The following is a 24070-nucleotide window of genomic DNA, read 5'->3' as shown; positions in this document are numbered from 1 at the left end:
TAACTTCATATCTGCTATGTGCCATATCTCACTTCGCTAGCAACGCGCGCGGCCACTCGAGTACTACCTCTAGTAGTATATATATATATATATATGCTCGAAGGTGTCGGTGCGCTGCCTAATACACTTATAAAACCTTTCCATATTAGGGCCTTTTCACATGAGCGAATATTCCTGTGATGTATGTAGATACATCCTACCTCCTTATATGTATTCAATGGTTTAAGTGCAAAAGGCGCAAAATACAGTATTGGCGTGGGTTAATTTGCGACATGGGAAATTAAAAATAAGCTAGGTCGTTTAAGCACTACTGTAACCATTTCTAATCACTGTAGCCATTTCTGCTTAAAGCATAAACCTTGCATCTAGATAAATAATAACACCACCCTCAGATCAGCCCCGGAAAATACTCAAAATAAAAAAAAATTTTTTTTAACAGAGTCGAATTTGGTTCGCGTATGTTATTAACTAAATAATTTGCTTGTATTAAATTTTCCAAAAAAAGAAATATGAAAGTGTTTCTTTTTTACGCAAACTTTAAGCGACAATATCTTGCCGAACTATCAAATATTTGTTTAATCTTAAGGTCTTAAAAATTTTTTCACTATTACAAGAAATTGGTTCCGTTATAATATATTTAAAAAGTACATTATTTTTTATAAAGAAATTTAAATAATATACATGCACTAATCAGCAGTCGCAGCGATAGAAATTACATTATTTAAATTTCTTTATAAAAAATAATGTATTTTTAAAATATATTATAACGAGGCAAATTTATTGTGATAGTGAACAATTTTTTAGGATCTTAGGATTCAACAAATATTGATATTTCAGCAAGATATTGTGGTTTAAAGTTTGCGTAAAAAAAATACTTTGATATTTTTTTGTTAGAAAATGTAATGCGTGTAAATTATTTGGCCAACATAGTTGAACCGAGCAAATTCGACTCTATTGAAAATTATTTTATTTTTTTTATTTTTACTATTTTCCGGGGCTGAGTATGTACACAGACATAGATGATAAACTGTATGAAAATTCCGGGAGGTACAAAATCACACGAAACATCACAAGAAACAGAAATATTCTCTCAATGTGGAAAGGCCTTTAGAAACTAACACCTTACCTCTGTAAATTTAAAAATAACATAAGGTATGTTCATATATATTTGAATTATCATTTCACTGTAGTTTAAATTTTAAATGTATATTTTTATCAAGAATCAACGTGACGATTACCAATTTAAGAAGTAATAACCAGTCAGCCTATATATTTCCATTTCGTTTTCAAACAAACAACTTTAAATAAAAAACTCAATTTTTATCGAGCAACAACATTACGATTTTTCCGGGTAATGACTTTAAGATATTGTTATCGCACAGATCGCAAATGTATTAACTTCAACACGTGCGAGAAAAAGGAGAGACGGAGAAAATGAAGCCTAAACGAAGGAAATGTGGAAAAAAATGCGAAGCAAAAAAAAATGTCCTTTTCAATAATCCGTGCGCAAAGTGCGTCTTTCCCACACGCTCGGGTGAAAACGTGCGTTGAAAATCGCACTTTCCACACGTCGTATAAAAACTTAGGTACGGCACATGTTCGGGAAAGAGTTTCTCGTCTCGTATGGCGTTTACACCCGAGCGAAGCGAAGTACGTGCTTTCTACCTGCAATGTCGAAATATATAACAACGTACCTCTATTTCGGTGAGTTAAAAGTAACCAACTGCGGAGGTGTATACACTTTCATTATTACATGAATTAATAAAATTCGAAAACCAGTTGAATTGTATTATATACGTATATATCGGACAACATGAAACGAGGTACGCTTTTTACAATTTATATTTAAATTTCAAAAACAATTATGACCTGCAGCGAAATAAATTTTAACAATGCAACTTGCTACTAGCAATAAGAAATCAAGTTATCAATGAAAAATTTACGATTTTCTCCATGACTGCACATAATGGTAAACTTATGATAAACGACTATAAAAAAAATACCTTTTAAAGATTTTGCCAATATGGTAAATGAGTTAATATGGTGATTAATAATAGACTGCTTACCTATTATGACAAACTCCTTTATGTGAGCTCGACAGAAAGAGCTAAACGAATTTTGAAGTGCACTTTTAGAGACTTATATGCTGAGCTTTATGGCTTGATACAGCGAAACTCAAGAGCAGTATAACGTGTAAAGCTGTAAAATATCACAACGTACAAGATGAACGAGAGGGTACAATTAGACATATTATTATGACATTTTTTATAGTTTGCTGGCTAGGGTAAGGGGGGTCTAATCAATAAAAATAAGAAATTCGCTGTTTTGTTAAATAAAAGTTATTTTTAAGTCATTTTCACATATATTATGTATGTGTATATCGTGAAAATAGTTAGACAAGAGTCAATGCGGACATGAAACATAAAAAACAAGCATTTGAAGCAGTGGAATAAAGAATTCTAGGTGAGTCTTAATGGTTATATTTTAGAATTTTCTTTGTACCATTCACACCAGTCAACGCCACCATCAAAATTGGTTCGATTCTACAATACATTAACAATCTCTGTATTTACTTCTGCTGTATTGAAAGTATAATAATCTAAATAATCAAGCTATAGTAAACTATCATTTTGATCTTATTATACTTGAATTTTATTATAAATCTGATTCATAGTGCAATGTGTAAACTCAATTTAGTACGAGTGTGGATGTTTATAAAATACTTGTGATTTCATCAAATGTTTTTAAACTTGGCATTATAATATAAAACATATTTACAAATAACAAAAAAAATCATTTTTCCCTCGACTCTTTGGCGTAACCGTACTAATTTCCTTACTATTAACACTTTACAACAGTATGCACTATCTATAAAATACTTTCGAAAAATCAACTTTCAATTTAAAAAAAGTCTTTTCAGTTCTATTTGTTCTCATTGAAAAAGAGAGTCGCGTATAAAGGACCTAAAACGTGTATGTTAGCAAGTAATAACAGTCTCAATGTTTCTGTAAATCTGATGTCAGGAGTCGAAGTATCGGTATTTCGCCACGAAATCGTTGCACCTTCAACTCGCGTAAACAGCGCAGGCGCTGGAACGTGCTCTTGCATGTACATCCAAACGCATTCACGCATCACTGTTGTAATCTGAAATTTTGTATATATGTGATTCTGAAATTGCGCCAAACAAGGTATAATAAAATAACAAAAAGGAAAGTTGAACAAACCTGATGAGGTTCAAGAACCGGAAGAATGTGCGGAATACTGGTTAGTGGCATAGGAAGTAATTGTCCTAAAGCCATGATATTAGTTATCATAACACCTTTATTTGCATCCCAATTAGCTAAAACTGTTGCAACAATTGCTCTCATAAGTACCGAGCAATAGGTTAAAGCTGGTCTGTACCACGCTGTCAACTGCAATAGCGTCCACAATACGGGCGCATCGTCAAAAGTTCGCCGAATTTGTAAATCTCTTTCCACGGTAACCTAATAAGAACGATGATATTGAATTTGAAATTATAAAAAGTATCGTGTGACATTGTCAATCATTACTTTGGCAAATTCTTCATCAGGCCATGGTAATCCATTGTACATGACATCGGGAGATATTAATTCAACTAATAATAAGCTAACTAAATATAAAGCTTCTGTATCCACCGGGCATTGAATAATGTCTGGACGATTACAACACGCCTGAAATTCAGGAATAACTTACTATTGTGTTATTTTCCATTTACTTAAAATAAAAATTTGCTTTACTTTTATCACATCCATCAATAACGTCTTATTCAAAGTCACAATTTCCTTGTCTATATTATTGTCAAGAGGAAGCTTTCTTGGACCGTGTCCTATTATACCCGCATGGAAGACAGATGAGTGTCTTTGAGCTAAAATGGCTCCAGTACCCTAGTTGAAGGAATAGAAAGTAATAAAAAGCGTTCAACTATAGCAATGAGGGAAAAAGTTTCCCGTCATATATTACCTGTTTATGGTTTTGCTGTAAAAGAAACGTTTTCGATTTGTTCGATGTAAATTTTTTTCTCGCACCAAAAAATTGTGCAGGATCTCCAAATATAGTCGTTTCTAAAATCTCTCTACATGCTAGAACTCGAGCATATTGAGAATAATTAGTGAGTCCTTTTAAAAATCGACACACAATCTTAACCCCACGTTGTTTCTTTATAATATCTGTAATAAAAAATAATTTAAATAGTTTTCCTAGAGAATCTACGTTAATTACAATTTATTACAGTACCATTTTCTGCTATGCAAATGAAGAAATAACGTATTACAGCCCTAGTCAACCTCAAGGTGAGCTCAACATTAGCTGGAAAATTGTTATTCGGTGGATCGAGACAATTCAACATTTCGGCAATATCGTTTGCCAAGTCATAATTGTTTGTTTTTGTAAGATAAACTGACATTTGTAGAAGATTAACTCTCACAGCTCGTGTTATAAAATTTGATTTTAAGCTCGATACTCTGCCAGATTTCTCCCATCTGAAAAAAAATAAAATTTATAATATTTGTTTAATTAGCTATAGTAACATCTAAACTTACTTCAACAATGTAGTTAAATTTTTGAAAACTCGTCGTGTAAAAATATCATTAGATACACTGGAATACTGTACATCTCTTATAGCTTGCTCAATTACTTGAGTAAAATAGCCATAATCTGATAAATTATTTTCACTCTTATTTTTCTTAGCAAATTGAATGTCGTTATCGGTAATAAGTCGTACTAACACACCCAGATGGAAATTCGTTTCAGCATTTTGTAAAAGGTGATTAGCTGCCGATATTAACACATTTGGATTTTGAGTTCCAAGAATCGACAATAATCTAACTGCAGTTTTAACTCTTAATGGATGAGGATTCAAAAGCATTGGTATAACACTTGGTAGGTCTTGTTTAATTGAAATTATCAAACGCATATTATTTAACTTTGTGTTTGAATGATCTGTTCTCACTGTAAATTCAATTTCTTCTAACATTAATTCAAGTATTTCTCTGCAAACATTTTTCACATTATGTGCAGCATTAACACTGTGATATCCTACATTGCTAGGATTTAAACTTGTGTCTAACAAAGTATTAATAATTTGGAGTGCACCTTGATCACATCCTAATGCTAAATGTACTACAATTTTTATCAATTTTGTTGAATCATTACTAAAATATCTCACCCACTCTGCAGAAAATAATGCTAATCTTGGTATAACATCTGGCCTCACTAAAGTAAATATATATTTTCGCATTAACATTGGAACTATAATTTTATACTGTTATTTTATTAGAGATTATTATTTTACTTACAAATTTGTGAGATATCACCAGTGAGCGCTTTAAGTAGCATTGAGGACAAAGATGCTAAATTTAATAAAAATGGAACAGTTGCTAATCTTTGTGTCTTCATATCATCATTGACATTAACATTTTCATCCAAACTCCACTGTAAATAATAAGGAAACAAATACTGAAACTTTATTTCTAAGTAAACTTAAAAAAAAAATATAATGTAAACTTACCATGAATAAATCTAACAAAGCAGTTCTGATATCATAAAAATGACTACCAGCCAAATGACTGAGAATTCCAACAACAGAATTCAACTTAGAATCAATTCTTTTGTCTTTACAAAAATCTTTCAGACCACAAGATAGTACTCTGGTTATAACTACATTAGGAAAACAACTACCTACATGAGCAACTACCCAGTCAAAATGTGGGCTATGCATCACACTTGTATCTAGTAAGGTTTTAATACATGATTCAGAATCAGAATACATGAGACATTGCAGACATTGTGCTGTTATGTCTATTAGGGTTCTAGTTGCTTGACAAGACATCCATTGTTGCAGAGAATCATTAAGTCCTGCGTTTACTGGCATATTCATACGTTTTGAATAGTCCGATGAAATATTTCCTGTAATTATGAACATTTATTATTACTTATTGCTTAAAAACAGAAATATATTTTTTATTTTTGTTGTAAGTAACATTTTATTATTTACCAAGAAGTTCTAGAGACCATGCTGAGATAATCGGTGCCCATGCCTCTGGGTTGTTGTTGATAAAGCTGCTCAATACTGTATGTATTTCAGCAATGATGTTCTCTTCAGGTATTGGTACATTTTGCCTGGTCTGCAAAAATGACTTATAATACTTAGCATTTTCTTACAGTAGATATTAACGTATTTTACAAATTTAATTCACAAACTCAAATAAGCTTGTTATTATGAAATGGAGCACAAATAAAAAAATAAATAAACATTACAGATTTAATACGAACCTCAATTTGCCGGACAAATTTGGTGACGGCAACGGAGAAAACCGTGCAGAAGTGTTCGAGTACAGCCTCTCTTGTGGCCGATACATTTTTCAAAAGACTAAGCGCGGTTCTTGTAAGTTCGAGAGTATTTGAACTTTGTGACGATCTAGCGGTAGCGGAAATAAACTTCCTAACCTCAATCATTATATCCTGTGGCGGTAGAGAATCCATGAGGTGCGGCATTTTCGTCCAAAACTGATATCATAAGGGAAACATTTAACCTTTGATGGTGAGTATGCCTCGATTGTGCAATTTATTGCTCGGGCTACCTTTTGCTTGACAATCGCATTTTTGGAATTTGCACGCATACGATGGCTCTCACACCATGGACACCGACAAACTAAATTGCGTAGCGATCGTGAGCAAGCGCTCACATTAGGTACGTATACCTATCGTTTTTCGTTTTTACTACACATATACTTTGTGACGCGTAAGTCGAGTCGTTGTAGTGGTATTATATAAGAGACCATCAAGTTAGTATATATATTTTAATGATAGCAAGGCATATGGGAAGTTACACGTAAAGGTTGTTAAAGGCATCAGTAAAATAATTAGGTTGTATATTCTAAACATTTAAATAATTATAAATGTAACTTGAATGGTTCGACAGCAACACAAGGGTAAAAAGTTCAACCGAAACGGACATCTCGCACATGCGTGGTAAAGTGCTTTTCGAAATTGTGTAAAACACTTCACGCACTAGTATCAAAATATACTATATTGATATAATTTTTTTCAGAGAATTAGAAAAGTGTTAGTTATTTTTTAAAATATGTTATAGGTTGCTAAGGCATACAAAATAATGTGAGATAATTTTACTACCGCTTTTTCAAATTGGTCTTAAAGGAATTAAATAAAAATTAGGTATCCAGTTTTTTGTTTTAGGAATTTTTTTAGTAAAATAATTCTATATTTGATCTTACGATAATTAACATTTTTTAATTGGAACTTATAACAAATTTTAATACAGCCTGGTATGTTTTTAAGGAAACTAGTGAAGAAAACTACTATGATAATTTATCATTAAATTTCAAACAATGATAATAGTACATTTAGAATTTACCTTAACAATAATTTTTATTTGTAATTTACAGAAATAGTCAATGTTTTGAAATAATTTATTTTATATACTTGAGTTTATTACAATGTGTAAAATTGATAAAATGATCTGCTATTAAACAATTGCAGAAAACATTTTGTAAATTTTATAAAAATAACATTTAATCTTAGAAAAAATAAAAAAAACATTTTATCAGCCTTGAAATTTTTAACAGATATAAGAGCATGCTCAAATCTAATCGCTTTTTAAAAATGTAAAGATAGTAAAACATGCTGCAGAATATTGACAATAGATTTCAATAGCAGATATTTTAAATCGTGATTCGTGCATAACCATTAGAATTTCTAAATAGTTTTTTCATTTAATATTACTTTATACATATGTATTAACGTACAAATTAATATATAATCTTTGTTACAAAGTTTTACCATGAAAAAGTATTAGAATACCAAAAATTATACATGGACTAAACTACAGAATTTTAAATATTAATGTTTTACGCCTTTTTTCACCTGTAAATTTCAATTCGTGATATTGTGCGATGATTTTTGTATGGTATGTAATGAAAAACAAAATTACAATTACATTGAGAGTTACGCAAAATATAAAGATGCCTATGTTATTTATTATAAAAATCAGAAAGCACTTTATAAGCGAAAATCTATAAAATTGATCTATCCAACTTGATAAATTTTTTTACAATTTATAATATCTATAACAGCGCCGTTAATTATTTCAATTAGAAAAAAAAAATTAAAACGATAATAGTGAGTATACGTCAAATAAACAAATAAGTTTTTTCAATATATCAGTATTTGAAAAGTTATGACGTCAAGTTATAGTGTCCGCAAAGAATTTCCACAAAATCAGATACAGCCAAACTTAATGTTTTAAACTGAACTTTAGTATGAAGCTTTATGTTATTCCCATGTTAAGAGATTTTCAAATTTAGAGAAAATAAAATAATGAGCTATATCGTCATTACAGCTAAATTTTATTATGATAATCTATTAGTTCAAGATATTTCTTCTTTCTAAATATAGCTTGGAAACAGACCTTATCTATACATTAGTGGCATAATAATATATTTTAAATGTAGAAATATCTTGATTGCAAAATTTAATTCCTTTGAAAACATAAATTAATACCACACAAAACGATTCCTAGAAATATTTTGTGAAAAATTCTATGATGTCTATATTACTTTGACTTTGTTATGAAATAAATTTTTCGGCACTCTGTGCGGAAAGTGCGTTTTTCCCGCACGCTCGGCAAAAAACGTACGTTCCACACGTCATATAAAAAAATACGGTACGGCACATGTTCGAGAAAGAGCTTCTCGTCTCGTGCACCTTTCCTCGCTTCGCTCGGGCGTAAACGCTACACGAGACTAGAATCTACTTTCGCGCACTTATATCGTAATGTACTATTTTATCTAATAGCTCGGTTCAACGCAATTTTAAGACTATGACTTTTTACATCATCAATTATTGAAAGTACACTATGTTTTGAATATGTGGGAATATTAGAAAAAGCTCCATTATCTACAAGTTTTTGAGCAATTTCATTATATACTTCTCGAAGAACCTCAGTACTTTTAGTATCAACAGCATAAAATAGTGCTGTCCTACCAGACCTTTCATCTTGTACATTAACGTCTGCTCCATGTTTAATGAGTTCTGTTACACCTTCTAAATATCCCGATTGAGCACAGTAATGAATAGCAGCGAATCCTAAAAATGTTGTAAAAGAAACATTATTATAATAATAATTTATTTATATTATAAAAGTAAGTCATATAGTATAATTTTTCAGGACCTTCTGAATTTTTTGCATTCAATAATTTATGGTTACGATCAACATATTTCAATAATAAAGGTAATAATCTTGAAGATTTTTTCGCAGCTAAAATTAATGCTGAATCATGTACAGCTTTTGATGATATAGGTTGGGCACCGCTGTCTAGAAGTATTTTTGCAATTTGAGGATCAACTTCTAATTCAACAGCCAATTCTAAACTTGTCTGTTAATAAAAAATCAGTTTTATGAATAATTGTTATTAATAATTATTTTTAATTAAATATTATAAATAAATAATAGATATCTTGAAAAATCAATATAAATAGAAATGTATAAAATTACCTGTCCATCTTCTGTACATATATCAATATTACGTTTGACTGCTTTTAAAATAAGGATATGTTTTTGTACATCTTGCAAATTATTATTTACTACAGCTTTATGAATTCCTAAATAGCCATCTTCATCATAATACTTTGTTGCTTCAAAGTCTTTTAGCAATTTCTTCATAATTTTTTCAGCTTGTAATTTGCTATTCTGTGCAAAAGCATTTTTAACATTGAATACAACTTCATTATTTTGAGAGAATTTTGCTACTATATTATCTAGTTTCATTTTGTATTCAGCTGTATTGTCAAAATTTTCATTCTTATGAATATTTCCTGTAGTAGCCATTGAATGTTTTGAAGATTTGCGAGATAATTTAATTTTTATTAAATTATCATTTTCTTCATCTGCTTCTAAAAATTCTCCTTCTTTCAATAACGAAAATACCTTAGTTTGAACAGCAGATTCATTTATAATTTTTGTTGGTAATGGACGTTTTATGACAACTTTTTTCTTTGATTTAATTCCACAATCTTTCAATGCTTTTAAAGCTTTTGTTCGTAAATTCTCATCTTGAACACTTAGCACAGCTTTTTCTAAAATGCTAAATTCATCAGATAGATTTTCGGAATTAGAATTTTTTGTATTTTGGTCAATATTTGATTCTATTTCTTCTTGAATAGTTTTACTTTTATTCAAATGTTCAATATTTTGGTTATAATTGTCAGATTCTATTAAATCTTCATCTTCAAGAAATATGATTTCACTATTATTGCTTAGCATAGCATCTTCACCAACCATATTTAAAGAATTAGAATCCATTGTTAATTCTTTAGCAGCATCATTGGGTACAATAACCATTATATTTTTCTTTGTTGTACTTACATTCACTAGTTTATTTGAAAAATTTTTCAATTCTGAAAATTCACCAAGTGATTTATTAGAAATTTTGATGTTCTTGTCTTGATTTGTTTCACATTCCTGAGTTTCCATATCCCTACAAGATCTTTTACTTTCAGGAGTTATTGGTTGATCTAAAAATGAACCATCTCTTTTTTTCATAGAGGAATTACTTAACTGGGCTTGAACAATGTTTAGTTCATCATCCTTCATGATTGCTTGATCATTCAACAAACTTTTGTTTACCAAGTTAAATGATTTAATTTTTTCTGCAGTTGGTATACCTACCTGATTATTACCTTTTTGAACCATCAAGACTTTGGGAAAACCAGCAATTTGTTTCATAGTTACTAATTGAGGTTGTTTTGGCTGTGTGCTAAATATTATGTTAGGATTAACTATGTTCTTTAGAACATCATTACTGGCAGTTTGAACTATAATTGGTTTACTACAACTTTGAGCTGCATTCAAAGACAACTTTTTTTCGCCATTAACAATTTGAACTGTTGTTTTTGAAAAACATGCTTCACCTGAATTGTTACACTGCTCCTCGATGGGTGAACTAGTGAGAAGCTGGGTAATATTTTTTATTCTTGGCTTTTGCCCTTGAACTTGTTCTGTATTTGATTCAGTCCACTTTTTTAATCTACCAGAGTTTTGAATTATTTTAGGTACTGTTATGATTTTTCCTTGAATTTTACTAGCCATAGCCATATTTAATTCCCCTAAATTTTTCCCACTAATTGTTTTCAATTTCAACTTTTGAAGATTTTGTACTTCTGATGACTGTAATTCTTTGTTTGAAATAAATTTCATATTGCTTGATAAAGGTAAGGCTGAGATTATATTTGTGATAGCTGCAGTTTGTGTTGTGTTATGGCCTTTTCCTATGCCATTTTTTTTTAGTTCTATTACTGTACTAGGAAAATGTCGTCTCAACTTGAATTGACGGACACATTCATTTGCTTGAACATTTTTACTAAACCTAGCTGTTTTTTTTATTGGAGATGTTTCAATTTTTGGATCCATTCAAATGCTGTTAGCAAAGGTAACTTAGTGTTATTTTTATTTGAACTGAAATAGATAATTTAGACAGCATAAGTAGCATCATAACCTTTACCAAAATAAAAATATGATTCATAACAAGTTATATAAATTACCTTTTATGATAGTTGATAGAGATAGAATCACTATCAACTGCGATTCTTACTTAATATCGAAAGTAGTTAAATACATTAGTATGTGAATATATTTAAAATAATTATTGACAAGTCACAAAAAATTATACAATTTTAAAATGCATATGCTAATAAAGGTAAATTATCACATAGATACATTATCTTGTCTTGATTTATTGTCTCCATTATAATATTTTCGTCACTCCATCAGTATAAATATTGTAAGTAATTATTTAAAAGAATTTAATTTCACACTTGAAAATTTCTTTATCACTACAATGTAACGCACTTTTTCTGCAATCATAATGTATGAAAATAATCCATCGTTAATTATTTACTCTACTTCAATATTTTCTGTAAACAAAGTAGCTATCACCGTGACGCATGTTTCTGGTTGCATCTTAACATTCTTAGCTCTTGGCAAATTTTGGACAATGTGGACTTTTGATACCTCCAAAAAATGATTCTACTCTGACTGAATGCATACCATAAAGGCCTTTCCACATGAAAAAATATTCCTGTAATGTTCTTGTTTCGTGTGGATTTTGCACCTCCCGGAACATTCGTATTCGTACAGTTCACAATCTACGTCTATGTATATACTGTGTGGTTTAAGAAGTTAAGGCCCTGGTCCCATAGATACGTACGGATGCGGACGGATACAGATGCGAATCGCAACTCTAATAACATCACTAAAAATATCTAGTTCGATTATTTAGTACCAACACTACCGGTAGTGAGCAAAAGTAACTGTTGTTTAAAACTGTAGCGCCAAACGTACCACATTTAATGAACGCTTATCTAACCTTTACATTATTGCAGTCTATAAGATGGCAAATGATAGAGAATTGATAGACTTTCAACTACAATTAGTGGAATTAGGCCTTAATTTTATGGAAGTACTTGAATATATGAGAAGAAGAAGAAAATATATATAAATGATATGTATTAATTATCCCAAAAGCTTTGTTTTACATTAGCATACTCATCAATAAGCAATATTCATGAGAATTTGAAAAGTAAATTGTAGACCTGACATTTGAACATTAAATGTGGTACGTTCGGTGCTACAGTTTTAAACAACAATTACTTTTACTCACTACCGGTAGTGTTGGTACTAAATAATCGAACTAGATATTTTTAGTGATGTTACTAGAGTTGCGATTCGCGTCCGTATCCGTCCGCATTCATACGTAGCTATGGGACCGGGGTCTAAGAAGACCGAACAGTTTTGCGCCTTCTGCACTTCTTAAACCACTGATTATGTATAGGAAGGTAGACGGTGAACTATACGAATGTTCGAAAGGTTAAAAATTACACGGAATAAGAACATCACAGGAATATTCCTGATAGCCTCAGTGTGGAAAGGCCTTAATGGAGAGTCTGCGTCTCCATGATGCGCACCTAACTTCCGTGAACTTTACCAACGAGCGATTTTTATACTATAGTGTTATGTCATGTTATTTAGCGCCTGAAACGCGCTCTTTTATTTTTTCACAAAAGTCGATTAACTTTTACTCATTTTAAGATGTATCGAAAAAATTATCTAACAGCTTAATTAAACCTTCTACGATTAATAAATGTTATCAAGTTATGATACTATTATATAATAATACATACTCAATACAGTGATTACGGCTCCAATCTTATATTAGTATGAGTAATACATTTAATATTGTGTATTTTTTTGCCTTAGTAAAAATACCCGTGAACATTCTTCAAATTGAACGAGTTTAATATTCTGATAAATAGTTTCTGTTGCCTGCATATCTTTTAATTTACAATATGTACAAAAGATAGAAATGTTTTTTCCTATTTTATTCTATTCACTTTTTCTTCCAACCACATCTTACGAAGACAATATTAATTTCAGTTACACAGGTGCGGTTATCAAATTGTCGATTTGTACAAATAATTTCAAAACTCTTAAGTTTTCAAAATGATTTATTAAGAGGGTATTTTCATTATTGTAGATTATTATCTATATTATTTATTCATGAATCAAATTTACTGCTGAAATATATATCTCATCCTGATATAATAAATATTTCAAAATATACGACAATTCAAAATTTCGCGCTCTTTTCTAGCATCAAGCAATTGCAACGCTGGATATTACGACGCGCGTATGTGTGCACGCGCCACACATATGTCGACACGAGTTTTCGCAATGTGAAAGTGTTCGGCATTTGCCATTTAGTGCGTCTGAGGATACACGTGACACAAGCTGATCAGTTTATTTTTACTGTGTTTATTGATTCCTATTGTACAGAAAGTATGTATTCCGTAAATAAAAATATTAAAAATATAAAATCTATTTAAATGAGTAATGCTATGCACCTAATTCTTATTATCTGCAATATGTTGCTAATCGGAAGACATTTATGATTGAACGTATCGCTATCCACAATGTGAAAATTGCAATTTTACAGGCTTTGAGGTAATGTTTAAAGGGGAGCCAGTTGCTGTTAAACAATGAAAATTAGAAGTTTTCTTTACTTTGGTGTAAATATTTTATTAAAGTTTTCATCATGATGTACTCGGTAAATGCTTTTATTTTTTTCTTTTTAGGTCCTAAAATCTCATGTAACAGCCCTGAAAAGTCCTGTTCACCGTAACTGCTTATTTTTAGAATAAAAGAGTGGTTTACCACACTGTTCTGAACGTTAGAGTGAACGAAAAACATTTTTAAAAAAGCTCATTTTCTTCCTTTATATCAGTACACCGCTAGATTAAGTTAAGGATTTTTCGAAACAGTCAATGTTATAAATTCTTTTCAGAATATTTTTTGAATAAATTAAAAAAAGTTCTCATAAAAATGATAAATTTGACTATTTCGAAAAATTCTGCACTTAATTTGAAATGCTCATCTAAAGGAAGAAAATGAGTCCTTTAAAAATGATTTTCGTTCTCTTTAACGCTCAGAACTACGTGGTAAGCCACTTTTTTCTAAAAATAAGATGTTGCAGTTAAGGGGATTTTCTAGGGCTTTTATGTGGACTTTTGGGATTTAAAAGAAAATCAAAGCATTTACCGAGTATATCATGATAAAAAATGTTCATGACGATAACTTTATTAGAACAATTTTTATACCACAGTAAACAAAACTTATAATTTTCACTATTTAACACCAACTGACCGAAGCTACGAAATACTTGGTATAAGTGCTTATTAACGAAGATTATATTGCTTTTGCAAATTCCGGTACAAAGACATTTTATCCTCGATTAATGCAACATTAAATAATTGAAAAACTGAAATTTACAACGTACACTTTTGATCATCAATCGTATTATGTTGTTGTTTAATATCACTATTATTAGATCATTATTTTTTTATCTCTGCTGAGCTTTTTTGGTTTAACTCAATGCACTTGGATAGGTACAAATTAACGAATTACGGTGAATTGTTTTCAAAAACGTATAACGGAAAGATTAATTTTTTCTAGGAATTGCTGCAGTAACTTTATTGCCAAGAATGACATTATTTTTACAATGAAAATGTTTTTTCCTTTGCAAAATTAAGCCACGGTGGTTCTGTAATTTTTTTCTTGTGACGTACGCTTACCTTGAAATCAAAGCTACAGCTATTACATAGGTACGCTTACACTTCATCGGCTATATTTTATATTTTACTAGCAACAATGAGGTTGTGTAATTAGTGAAATAATTGCAGACAGATGAATGATCGTACAATTGTATAAACCTCATTTTTGAATAAATTGAGAAAAAGCGGAGTCGACATAATTATTTTTTCATTTCGTCTTAGAAGTTATAATGTATTTGCTATTAAAGATACGATTGATTTCTCTCAATCATTGGAGTATTTGCACTTTACTAATGGATTCACCAGAAATGTATGCTGTCGACACATTCTCATTTTTTAGCAATAGATTTTAATTTTTAATTTGTACGAAAACTGCATCAGAGCCGTGATTGCGACAGCAGGTGTTATCGTCGATTTTTCAAGATCGGTTGGATTGTTACGGCAACGTTTAACGGCAGTGAGCAATTTTCAACTAGCTGTAAACTTTTAAATAACGATGCAGATATGCAATCTTCTGTTACAAATAGAAAAAGTGATATGAATTTTGAAATGCAAGCCATCGAGAAACGTAATTTGACTTATAAAATGTTGCATAATCCAAAGTTATAACGCTTTACATTAAGTTTTCTTCGATAATCCACGACAAGCCTAAAAAACGAAACTTTATCACCCAAGTTATTGGAGGCAACCTTGAAAATATCAGTTTTCGATATAGATACAGAATATGACGAGAGCAGCGAAGAAGATTTGAAAGGAGTGGCTGGGTCGGCCAAGCTGAAATTTATAATGATTCCACTGTTTGCGTATATCGAATGAGCGCGCCCGCGATAAAATATATCTTGGAAAAAAATGAAAGAGTACATTGTGGGAATATTGTGAAAAAGGTGGGTTGCCCGCAGCGTTCAGGACCCCGATATTTTTTGATTGCTTTAATAATTCGCACGCTAGAACTGTGAAATCCTCCGGAGTTATGAAGAAAAAGCCGTAGGATTTTGGAAAAATACTCGTGTACCTAGAAATTGGCACACCTACAATCGAGCGTAGCCTCGGGAAAAAAATTTGTTCTAGTTATCGGAGGACGATAATTCATCTGATATCGTCGCAAAGGAGAGTAACAAGTATAACGATGTTCTTAATGTGACTGTACATAAAGAGGGGACTTGTGCACATCTGGCCATAGTAATTAATAACTCTTATCTGGAGCAGCCAGTTGTGAAAAGACTACTGGCCCGTTGACGTGTCGCCGAACCTTGAAAGTGCGCTCTATACAATTTTCCGCTCGCTTTCATTCCTGTCTTGCTCTGCACTATTTTGCATATCACTCGGTCACTTTGCTACGAACCGCCGAGAGCCTCGGACAACCTAAGCTACAACAATGATCGCTAAACACTTTGCCGCTCTTGCTTTCTGCTTTCTCGCTATTGCTCGTTGCTGTGTAAATAATGCTGTCTTCGAGTTCTATTTCTCTTGTCCTTTGCCTCGTCTTATTACGCTTTTTCTAGTGTTTCAACTAAATCTTTGCTTTTCTTTTTCAATAGGAAATGTCGATCACAATTGAAAAAGTTGTCGATGCTGTCGAACTAGGCGAAGGTCCTCATTGGGATGTGACAAGTCAAAAGCTCTATTACGTTGATATCAATGGTCAGAAAATTATGAGATTGGATCCTACCACTGGAAAAGTCAATTACGCTTACATGAGTGAGTCTTGTTTATTTATTAGTTTATTCTTTTCGACAGTTAATTTCAAACAAATTGGAGGTATGCTAATGTGCACATAGACAATTTGTCGCATTAAAACATCCCAGCTTGATTTTCGTGGCAAAATCTAAAGTCCCTCGAATACTGTCTCTTTAAATTGTAAAAAGTTAATAAAAACTATAATATTCAGCCGCACCTTTACGTAGGCTTTGTTTGATTCTTTACTGTCTTCTACACACTTGAGAAGACATCACTGTAAATATTTGCTCTTTATTAAAGTTGTGTTAAGTCAGAAGGTATTATCGATAAAGATACGAAAATGATAAATTTATATGGCCAAAAATAAACAAATATTTCAATTGACTTATGTCCTTTTTCTAAAACACCGTCTCAATATTCTTTATATAAGGAGATTTTAGTCGTGTCAAAGTATTTAAAATAAATGAAATTCTATTCTATTCTATATTATTTATTAATTTTTCCGTAGTCTAGCGTGATATTATTAACTATTCAAAACTAAGATATTAAAAAATATCTTGATATTCATCCATCTATCAGTTAAAAAATCAATTGCAAAAATAAACTTTCGCTTTGAATTAATTATATTGTATTATTCATATTTGAGGATTGGTTATAAATCATTAAAAATAAAGAAAACATTCATACAAATTCAACTCTATTCAAATTGATTTGGGTCCCCGTAAAGAAAGAATCGACAGTCTTATAAAAAAAACTTTATACAAAAAACAAACCAATCTTACAATAAATAGCATAAAAATGCCGCCAGTAATGAAGCTTTATGAAAGAAGTAGATAAATAAGTACAGAAAAAGTTGAAAAAATAAAAATTATTACATATATATAACGAGACTGTATTTTTTAACTTTGTTTACAACCCATTTAAACTTTTCAAGATTAAAATTTTATTTTATTATAATTTTCTTTTACTTTTTATCTATAAGTTCCATAAAAACAAATAACTATTGTTTCACCACTTCTTTTGAACCAATAATTTCAAAGTGTTACAAGTTTTTGCAATAAAAAGTCATTTATCTCCCAACCTATTGCATACGAGTCGTTACAATAAGAGTTTGAATAAAAAGTCGAATAAGGCAATAAAGTGAAACGCGGAAATTCAAATGGAAGAGCTTGGTTACAAGTACAAAACTGCACTTGGTTATAAGAAAAATTTAGATCAGCTAATGTTTTCGTTAAGAATAGGAATAAATATTCAACAATTGATGTGCGTCGAGCTTCGTATAAAGTATGTATAGTTAATAAGGAAATTTCAATTTTGACGTTATTTCATTTCAGAGGATGGACATGTCGGTGTAGTTGTCCCAGTCGAGGGTACTAAAGATAAGCTTATTGCCGGCGTTGGCAGAAACGTCGTACTAGTGTCGTGGGACGGCGAAAGTAACAATGACAACCCACCGATTAAAGTATTGGCATCTTTAGACACTGACCGCACTGACACAAGGATCAATGATGGAAAGTGCGACCCCGCTGGTCGTTTCTGGGCTGGTTAGTCAATCTGAATGCCTCACTGTTTTTTATTCTATTTCCAAAGGAATAAAGAATCTGTTTTTTACCTACACAAGGAACCATGGGTTTGGAGGTGAACAGCACTATTGAGCCAAACAGAGGAGCTCTGTACTTAATAGATTCAGATAGCAGTGTGAAAAAAGTACTTTCACCAGTTTCCATCAGTAATGGGTTAACGTGGAATTTGCAAAAAGATGTTATGTATTACATTGACTCTATGACACGTCAAGTTTCGGCTTATGATTATAATAACGCTGATGGATCAATAAGTAAGCTTTTGTTTATATTAAGCAATTAGAAAGCAGCTTATATATATATAACTCCATGATAAAATCATAATGCAAATATAATTGTGTGTATTAATAGCTAATAAGCGAGTTATATTCGACATAAAGAGCAATAACATCGAAGGATTACCCGATGGTATGACCAATGATGCTGATGGAAATTTATGGGTTGCCCTATTCAATGGAAAAGCTGTAAGTTAAATTCGTTTAAAATTATGTTAGTTGTTCTTTCATATTAAAAATCTCTTGACTATTAGGAAATATTTTAAAATATTTATAGTAAATTGTAATACTTTTATGATTAAATAATTGAGAATTTTAAATTAAATTAATTATTAAATTGAAAGGAACTACATAATTTTATTTAAATAATTTTAGGTAATTCAAATCGATCCTAAAAGAGGAAAACTACTCCGAAAAATAGAGTTACCTGTTGACAGAATTACTAGTGTAGCTTTTGGTGGCCCGCAACTAGACACTCTATACGTAACGTCCGCTTATGTTGGAATGACAGCTGAACAAAGAAAATTAAAGCCAGATTCCGGTGCCTTATACAGTATCAAAGGTCTTGGAGTTAAAGGCTGTCCTCCTAACAATTTTAAATATCATATTTTACAATAACAGTATTCTTATAATGTTTTTTCGTTTGATGAATATATTTTGAAGTTTTTTTCCAATTAAATTATTGTTGAACCTTTTTATTATTCCTTGACTTACTTAAAGAAATATTTATTTGTAATTAAATTTACTTGGGTGACCTTATCCAATAATATCTCCATTGAATATGTATTCGCACTGCAAAATTATTGGTAAAAATTGTGCACTTTACAATCAATAGTTTGAATGAAATTATTAAGTATTTCTCAAGGCATATCTATTGAAGTACTGAAATCGTAAGATTTTAAATTGACAGAAAAACTAAGTATTACCGAAGTTTTAAAATAGAATTTTCATTGATTTTTATTATCTGAAATAAATTATAACAGAATTCATTCTGCGAATTCCATTTAAAAAGTGGTAGCTTCGAGGATACCTCAATAAATTGCCTAAAACGATTCGGCGCTAAGTCAGATTAAAATTGTTTTTTGTTTTCAGATTCTTCTCTAGAAAATGTTCTTTCTCTGAATTTCTTAGTCGTTATGTAATGGTTTGATTAATTTTAACATGAAGACTACCAACTGACATTATAAAATTAATATATAAACGAGCAAGTATTTCTAAATTTATCTTATTTGTTCATTCGGGATGCTATTTAAACTGTATAAATATGTTATGGTTATTATATTTGAGGTATTACTCTTAAACATTCATATGTAATGAATCTTTATTCATAAACTTATAAAGAACAATTATTAATAATTAAATTATTTATACCACTCAGCGAAATCTCCTTTGACGTGGTTGTTACAATTAAACGTTTTTTCCAATCTATTTAGTCAACCTGAGAATGAAATGAAGTATTAAAAGTTATTTTATTGAAGTTTCATTTTTTTTACTTGCTAAATTTTAAGAAATTAATTTTTAACAAATGTATTTCAATCGATACTTAATATTCTTTTTTCAGTTAGTATAAGACTGATCGCAATCAGTTTTCAAAACTATTTTGATTTAATGATAAGAAAGCGATAAAAGGAGATCAGTGAGATTTTTTTTTTATTTACCGACAGAAGGTTATGAGTTTTTGTATAAAACAAGCGCGAACGATTAGTATAAAATAATTGTTTTAAGCTTGTATAGTAATGAAGATGCAAGTTCAAATAGCAACGGCGAGTATAAGGTAGATTATAATTTTCTTACTAATAAAGTAATGCAAAAAAAGAAAAAAAAACGAAAATTATAGGTCAACCCTTAGGTAAAATAAAGTCAACGACGTTTTGCTAATGGGTTCTCAGCCTCCTTGAGAAATCTGTTTATTTACTAATAAGAATTAGCTGAATTTTTTTAATACAAGTACTTAAAAAAGGAAGGCGGCATCCAAAAAGAGAAAAAATGTTTACAGCATGAAATGTAATTCTTATAATTGAAGAATGCACGTATTAATTTAATTTGCATTCTAAATTATTTAAATAGATAATTTATTTTTAAATAAATAAGTGAGTTTTAAATTTTATCATTTAATTTCTTGAATTAGTCGATAGTTTCATACTTGAACGATTAATCTTATCTGATGGATGTTGTGATAACTTTGATGAATAATTTTGTGTTGTTAAGTCTTCCAATAAGCTATGATAATTTTAACACGTTGACTATAAATGAAGTGCTTACATTATCCTATGTAAGTTACGCGGGTTGATATTGATGTGTCAAACACTTAACATGACATGATTCAATTATGCGCGATTGGAAGATATATTGATGTAAATAATAAGTCAAGTTTTACAATATTCAAGAGATTTTCCATCGGAGACGCTTCTTTTTGATTACAATTGATTTGCTGTATCAGTTTGATCACGCGTCATACATTTTAAATATCACAACGTGCTGTCCACTATTGTCAGACCACTCTCGAATAAAAATATAACGAGTGTCATCTGTGATAAGACTTTTTATAAAAAATCATTTTGAAAGACGAGATGAGCATTCGAATTTGCAAGTGAGTAATATGCACACGATATAGCGCCATCCAGGATAAAATGTCCAGGATAAAACGGCGTCAAGTCTATTTGGTTTTATAATTTCAACGTCATAGTTTATGATTCATTATTTTTTTATCGCGATGGCCGGCGCGATGCTTGTAATTGTTCTTTGATTCATCCGATACGGATACTCATAATCCGTTACGTTTGTTACTTAGTAATATTCTCGTTTATCAGTTATTTGTATAATTACAGATAACAGTTGTGCAAGTGCGATTGCGGTGTGTGTCACTGAAAAAATTCGAATCGTATGATGATAGGCAACCGGAGAAGAGATTTGGACATAGGGCGATCGACGATTGAAAAAGTCAATATACGCTTGAAAGTGTCATGTTTCTAATTATAGAATACGCGTATAGACACGCGATTCCGATGCAAAATTAAAATTAGCAGCAGCGGCTAGAATTATTGGCTAAATTTCGATCACTGTCATCGCGCATTCTCTGTGACATCAAACACACTCACACGAGATACAATCGTAATGACACGTTAAAGCCCGTAAATAAACGACAATGTACTCTATTTTACGAGTGTGAAAGCGCACATCGAAACAATGAGAGGAAAGGAGAGGCATAATGGATCCGTCAATCAACGTAGCGTGTTTACAGAAAACAATGTAAAACTGGCGAGACATAATTGATGAGCGCGACATCGTTTCACACGAGTGTAAGTACGAAGAGAGCAAAGAAGCTGTAAGCGCCGCGAGGCAATTGGCAGAAATCAGCGAAAGAGGCAATGGCAAACGTCAATGAAGCCGCGACGGCGGCGGCGGCGGCGGCGGTGGCAGTCGCGGACGAAGAAAGTGGCGTCGTGTCGCAATATAGGTGGCCACGCGGGCGAAGGCACCAATGCATCGCAGGAGATTCGTCATCGCGCCGGTTGCAGGATGATCGCGGTGAAAGAAGAGCGAGCGAAAGAAAGGGAGGGAGCGAGAGAGAGTGGGAGGGGGGACTCTCGGCAGGCTGCGCGGAGGGAGAAGCGGCGGCGGCGGCGGCGGCGGTGGCGGCGGTGGCGGCGGCGGCGGCGGCGGTGGTCGGCTTGCAGCGCACACCGCGGGTTCGCACACACGGCCAGCGTGTGCTTTCGAAAAAGTTTTATCTCACCGGCACGCCTGTCTCGCAGAGGCTACCGGTGCGTGCCGATCGTGTACCCATGTGCTCGCCGCGATGATCGGTACCACGAACTCGACCAGGCGGCTACTGCTGCTGTTGCTGTTGGTGCTGCTCTGCGCAGGGAATCGCCTCGCACGAGGCCTCGAGGTAAGACGAGCCACCCGCTCTCTGCTTTTGACTCCTTTTTTTTCTGCATTCCTTCGCGGAACCTCCGCTCGTCGGGTGTCAAGTGTGACTGTCCTCTCGTGCTCTCGCTCCTTTTCGCTTTTTCTTTTTTCGTTTCCAGCGCGATAAGCCAACTGTCGACGCGTGCGTGCCGCGAGGAGCCGTTTTTTCCCACCGATTTGTCACGCTATCGTTGCGTACCGACAATCGCCGGTCAATTGTCCGTCGAGACGCGCCGGCCGAGGTGTGGCCAACGGAAAAGAAGCGGCGAAAAGGTGCTTCGTGCGAGCGCCAATCGTCCGATCGCAACAATCGCTACGACCGTTCCAATAAGCGCGGAATCCGCGCGCATACACACAAGTCGGCCCTCCGAAGTGTCGCGTTTCGCGTTCTGATAACGACGATGAGATATTAATTCGATATCCGTGGGAAGCGCGACCGCGCGCGTCGTTTGTTACGCGGAGCGAAAAAAAGGGAAAGAGGGAGAGAGAGAGAGAGAGAGAGAGAGAGAGAGAGAGAGAAAAGGAATTTCCGCTCACACCTGTCAAACAGTCTCGTTACATTATGCATCCTCATCGAAACATTTGACACGGCGAGTGATTGCAAAGCGCGCGCGGATAGCCAGCGCGGTTCGCTCTTCTCTCTCGCTGATGAAATTGATCGTCGCGTATACCGACATTCAGCTTGATTGTTAATGTTTTATCGATCCTCCTTTATGCGCCCAATTAAACCACCATTCGCTCGCGTAATTTTTGCTACGAACGCTCGTTTTCTTCGCTAGATAAAGAAAAGAGAGAGAGAGAGAGGGAGACGCGCCCGTGACACCCGATATCGCGATATTCTCATGCTTCAGAGAACAAAACGTGATGTAAAGTTTCTTCGCTTCTTTTCTGCGATTGTGAAGCTTCGCGCGGTTAAATGAAGTTTCCATGCGATAGTGGAAGGATTTCAGCGTCGCCGAGAGCTTCAGTGTGTGCAATTCGGTTTATTTGAATAAAGAGAGGAGTCGAGCTTTTGATTGACGTAATCATCGCGGCTGAACGATAACGTTATCGTCATTTTATTAATATACGGAGGAATAAGAAGTTTGACAATGCTGAGTGTTTAATGCTGTAACAATTAACGTTGCAGATATATTTAAGGGCTTAATTTGCTTGATGCGCTCCCTGCCCACGTGATCATATCATTTTCTCAGATGTATTTTATATGTGACAGCGTTCGCATTTGATTATCCATCTTCGAAAATAATATGAAATTTTAGGTAGCGAGGCTTGTGATTTTATCGCGTATTATTTATTACGATTGATTGACGTGTGTGTGTGTGTGTGTATGCGCGCGAAGGTAATTATAGCGATGGATCCAGTTCATCTTCGTTTTAACCACCGTCAACTTCGACACACATCTTATTTCTGAATTCATCTATAATCCGTCAAATAATATCAGAAATGTTGACGAGCAGTTGTCATTGTCATCCCATTGTTATTTCC

At 32.8% G+C, this 24070-nt stretch overlaps 4 protein-coding genes across 8 annotated transcripts in view; 2 read left to right on the top strand and 2 right to left on the bottom strand.

Annotated features, from left to right (window-relative positions):
* Nucleotides 1-409: 409 nt before the first annotated feature.
* Nucleotides 410-6558, bottom strand: LOC131667608 (integrator complex subunit 5). The gene is made up of 11 exons (XM_058941126.1): nucleotides 6292-6558; nucleotides 6014-6143; nucleotides 5528-5925; nucleotides 5316-5451; nucleotides 4560-5232; nucleotides 4255-4499; nucleotides 3982-4187; nucleotides 3759-3905; nucleotides 3552-3692; nucleotides 3225-3485; nucleotides 410-3144 (listed from the first exon to the last, which is right to left on the bottom strand). Exons 1-11 carry the CDS (start codon nucleotides 6511-6513, stop codon nucleotides 2923-2925), a joined length of 2781 nt encoding a protein of 926 aa, XP_058797109.1. The 5' UTR covers nucleotides 6514-6558; the 3' UTR covers nucleotides 410-2922.
* Nucleotides 6541-19346, top strand: LOC131667613 (regucalcin-like). 5 transcript variants are annotated; one of them, XM_058941136.1, is made up of 6 exons: nucleotides 6541-6559; nucleotides 16680-16839; nucleotides 18153-18362; nucleotides 18440-18652; nucleotides 18750-18862; nucleotides 19049-19346. In XM_058941136.1, the coding sequence occupies exons 1-6, from the start codon at nucleotides 6557-6559 to the stop codon at nucleotides 19289-19291; spliced, it is 942 nt and encodes a 313-aa protein (XP_058797119.1). In that variant the 5' UTR covers nucleotides 6541-6556; the 3' UTR covers nucleotides 19292-19346. The 5 variants fall into 5 exon arrangements, with proteins under 5 accessions (XP_058797119.1, XP_058797122.1, XP_058797121.1 ...); XM_058941139.1 differs by lacking the exon at nucleotides 6541-6559 and adding an exon at nucleotides 6594-6709; XM_058941138.1 differs by lacking the exon at nucleotides 6541-6559 and adding an exon at nucleotides 13812-13870.
* On the bottom strand, nucleotides 7410-12222 carry LOC131667609 (uncharacterized). Its single transcript, XM_058941127.1, has 5 exons — nucleotides 11972-12222; nucleotides 11578-11889; nucleotides 9533-11491; nucleotides 9209-9413; nucleotides 7410-9123 (listed from the first exon to the last, which is right to left on the bottom strand). Exons 3-5 carry the CDS (start codon nucleotides 11444-11446, stop codon nucleotides 8822-8824), a joined length of 2421 nt encoding a protein of 806 aa, XP_058797110.1. The 5' UTR covers nucleotides 11447-11491; nucleotides 11578-11889; nucleotides 11972-12222; the 3' UTR covers nucleotides 7410-8821.
* A 3003-nt stretch (nucleotides 19347-22349) lies between the features above and the next one.
* LOC131667604 (basement membrane-specific heparan sulfate proteoglycan core protein-like) overlaps nucleotides 22350-24070 on the top strand; it is a 47246-nt gene continuing 45525 nt past the window's right edge. The window contains exon 1 of the mRNA XM_058941112.1: nucleotides 22350-22565. Within this exon, the coding sequence (XP_058797095.1) occupies nucleotides 22473-22565 (93 nt within the window). The 5' untranslated portion in view covers nucleotides 22350-22472. The remainder of the gene's footprint in view (nucleotides 22566-24070) is intronic.

The sequence above is a fragment of the Phymastichus coffea genome, unplaced genomic scaffold (genome assembly GCF_024137745.1).
Source record: "Phymastichus coffea isolate CEN01 unplaced genomic scaffold, Cenicafe_Pcof_1.1 PCOF00068, whole genome shotgun sequence".
Taxonomy (NCBI): Eukaryota; Metazoa; Arthropoda; class Insecta; order Hymenoptera; family Eulophidae; genus Phymastichus; species Phymastichus coffea.
The sequence above is the reverse complement of the archived record's forward strand: the minus strand, read 5'-3'. Positions and strand labels throughout refer to the sequence as shown.

What these genes read in the sequence shown, in the direction of transcription:
- LOC131667608 (XM_058941126.1), bottom strand. Translation starts at nt 6,513, where the DNA reads ATGCCGCACCTCATGGATTCTCTACCGCCACAGGATATAATGATTGAG. An exon ending in CTTTGTTAGATTTATTCATG is followed by an intron (nt 5,452 to 5,527) that starts GTAAGTTTACAT and finishes TATTATTTACAG; the next exon opens with TGGAGTTTGGATGAAAATGT. An exon ending in CTGATGAAGAATTTGCCAAA is followed by an intron (nt 3,486 to 3,551) that starts GTAATGATTGAC and finishes CGTTCTTATTAG; the next exon opens with GTTACCGTGGAAAGAGATTT.
- LOC131667609 (XM_058941127.1), bottom strand. Translation starts at nt 11,446, where the DNA reads ATGGATCCAAAAATTGAAACATCTCCAATAAAAAAAACAGCTAGGTTT. An exon ending in TATGTACAGAAGATGGACAG is followed by an intron (nt 9,414 to 9,532) that starts GTAATTTTATAC and finishes TTTTATTAACAG; the next exon opens with ACAAGTTTAGAATTGGCTGT. An exon ending in GAATGCAAAAAATTCAGAAG is followed by an intron (nt 9,124 to 9,208) that starts GTCCTGAAAAAT and finishes CAACATTTTTAG; the next exon opens with GATTCGCTGCTATTCATTAC.
- LOC131667613 (XM_058941135.1), top strand. Translation starts at nt 16,517, where the DNA reads ATGATCGCTAAACACTTTGCCGCTCTTGCTTTCTGCTTTCTCGCTATT. An exon ending in CGCTGGTCGTTTCTGGGCTG is followed by an intron (nt 18,363 to 18,439) that starts GTTAGTCAATCT and finishes TACCTACACAAG; the next exon opens with GAACCATGGGTTTGGAGGTG. An exon ending in CCCTATTCAATGGAAAAGCT is followed by an intron (nt 18,863 to 19,048) that starts GTAAGTTAAATT and finishes AAATAATTTTAG; the next exon opens with GTAATTCAAATCGATCCTAA.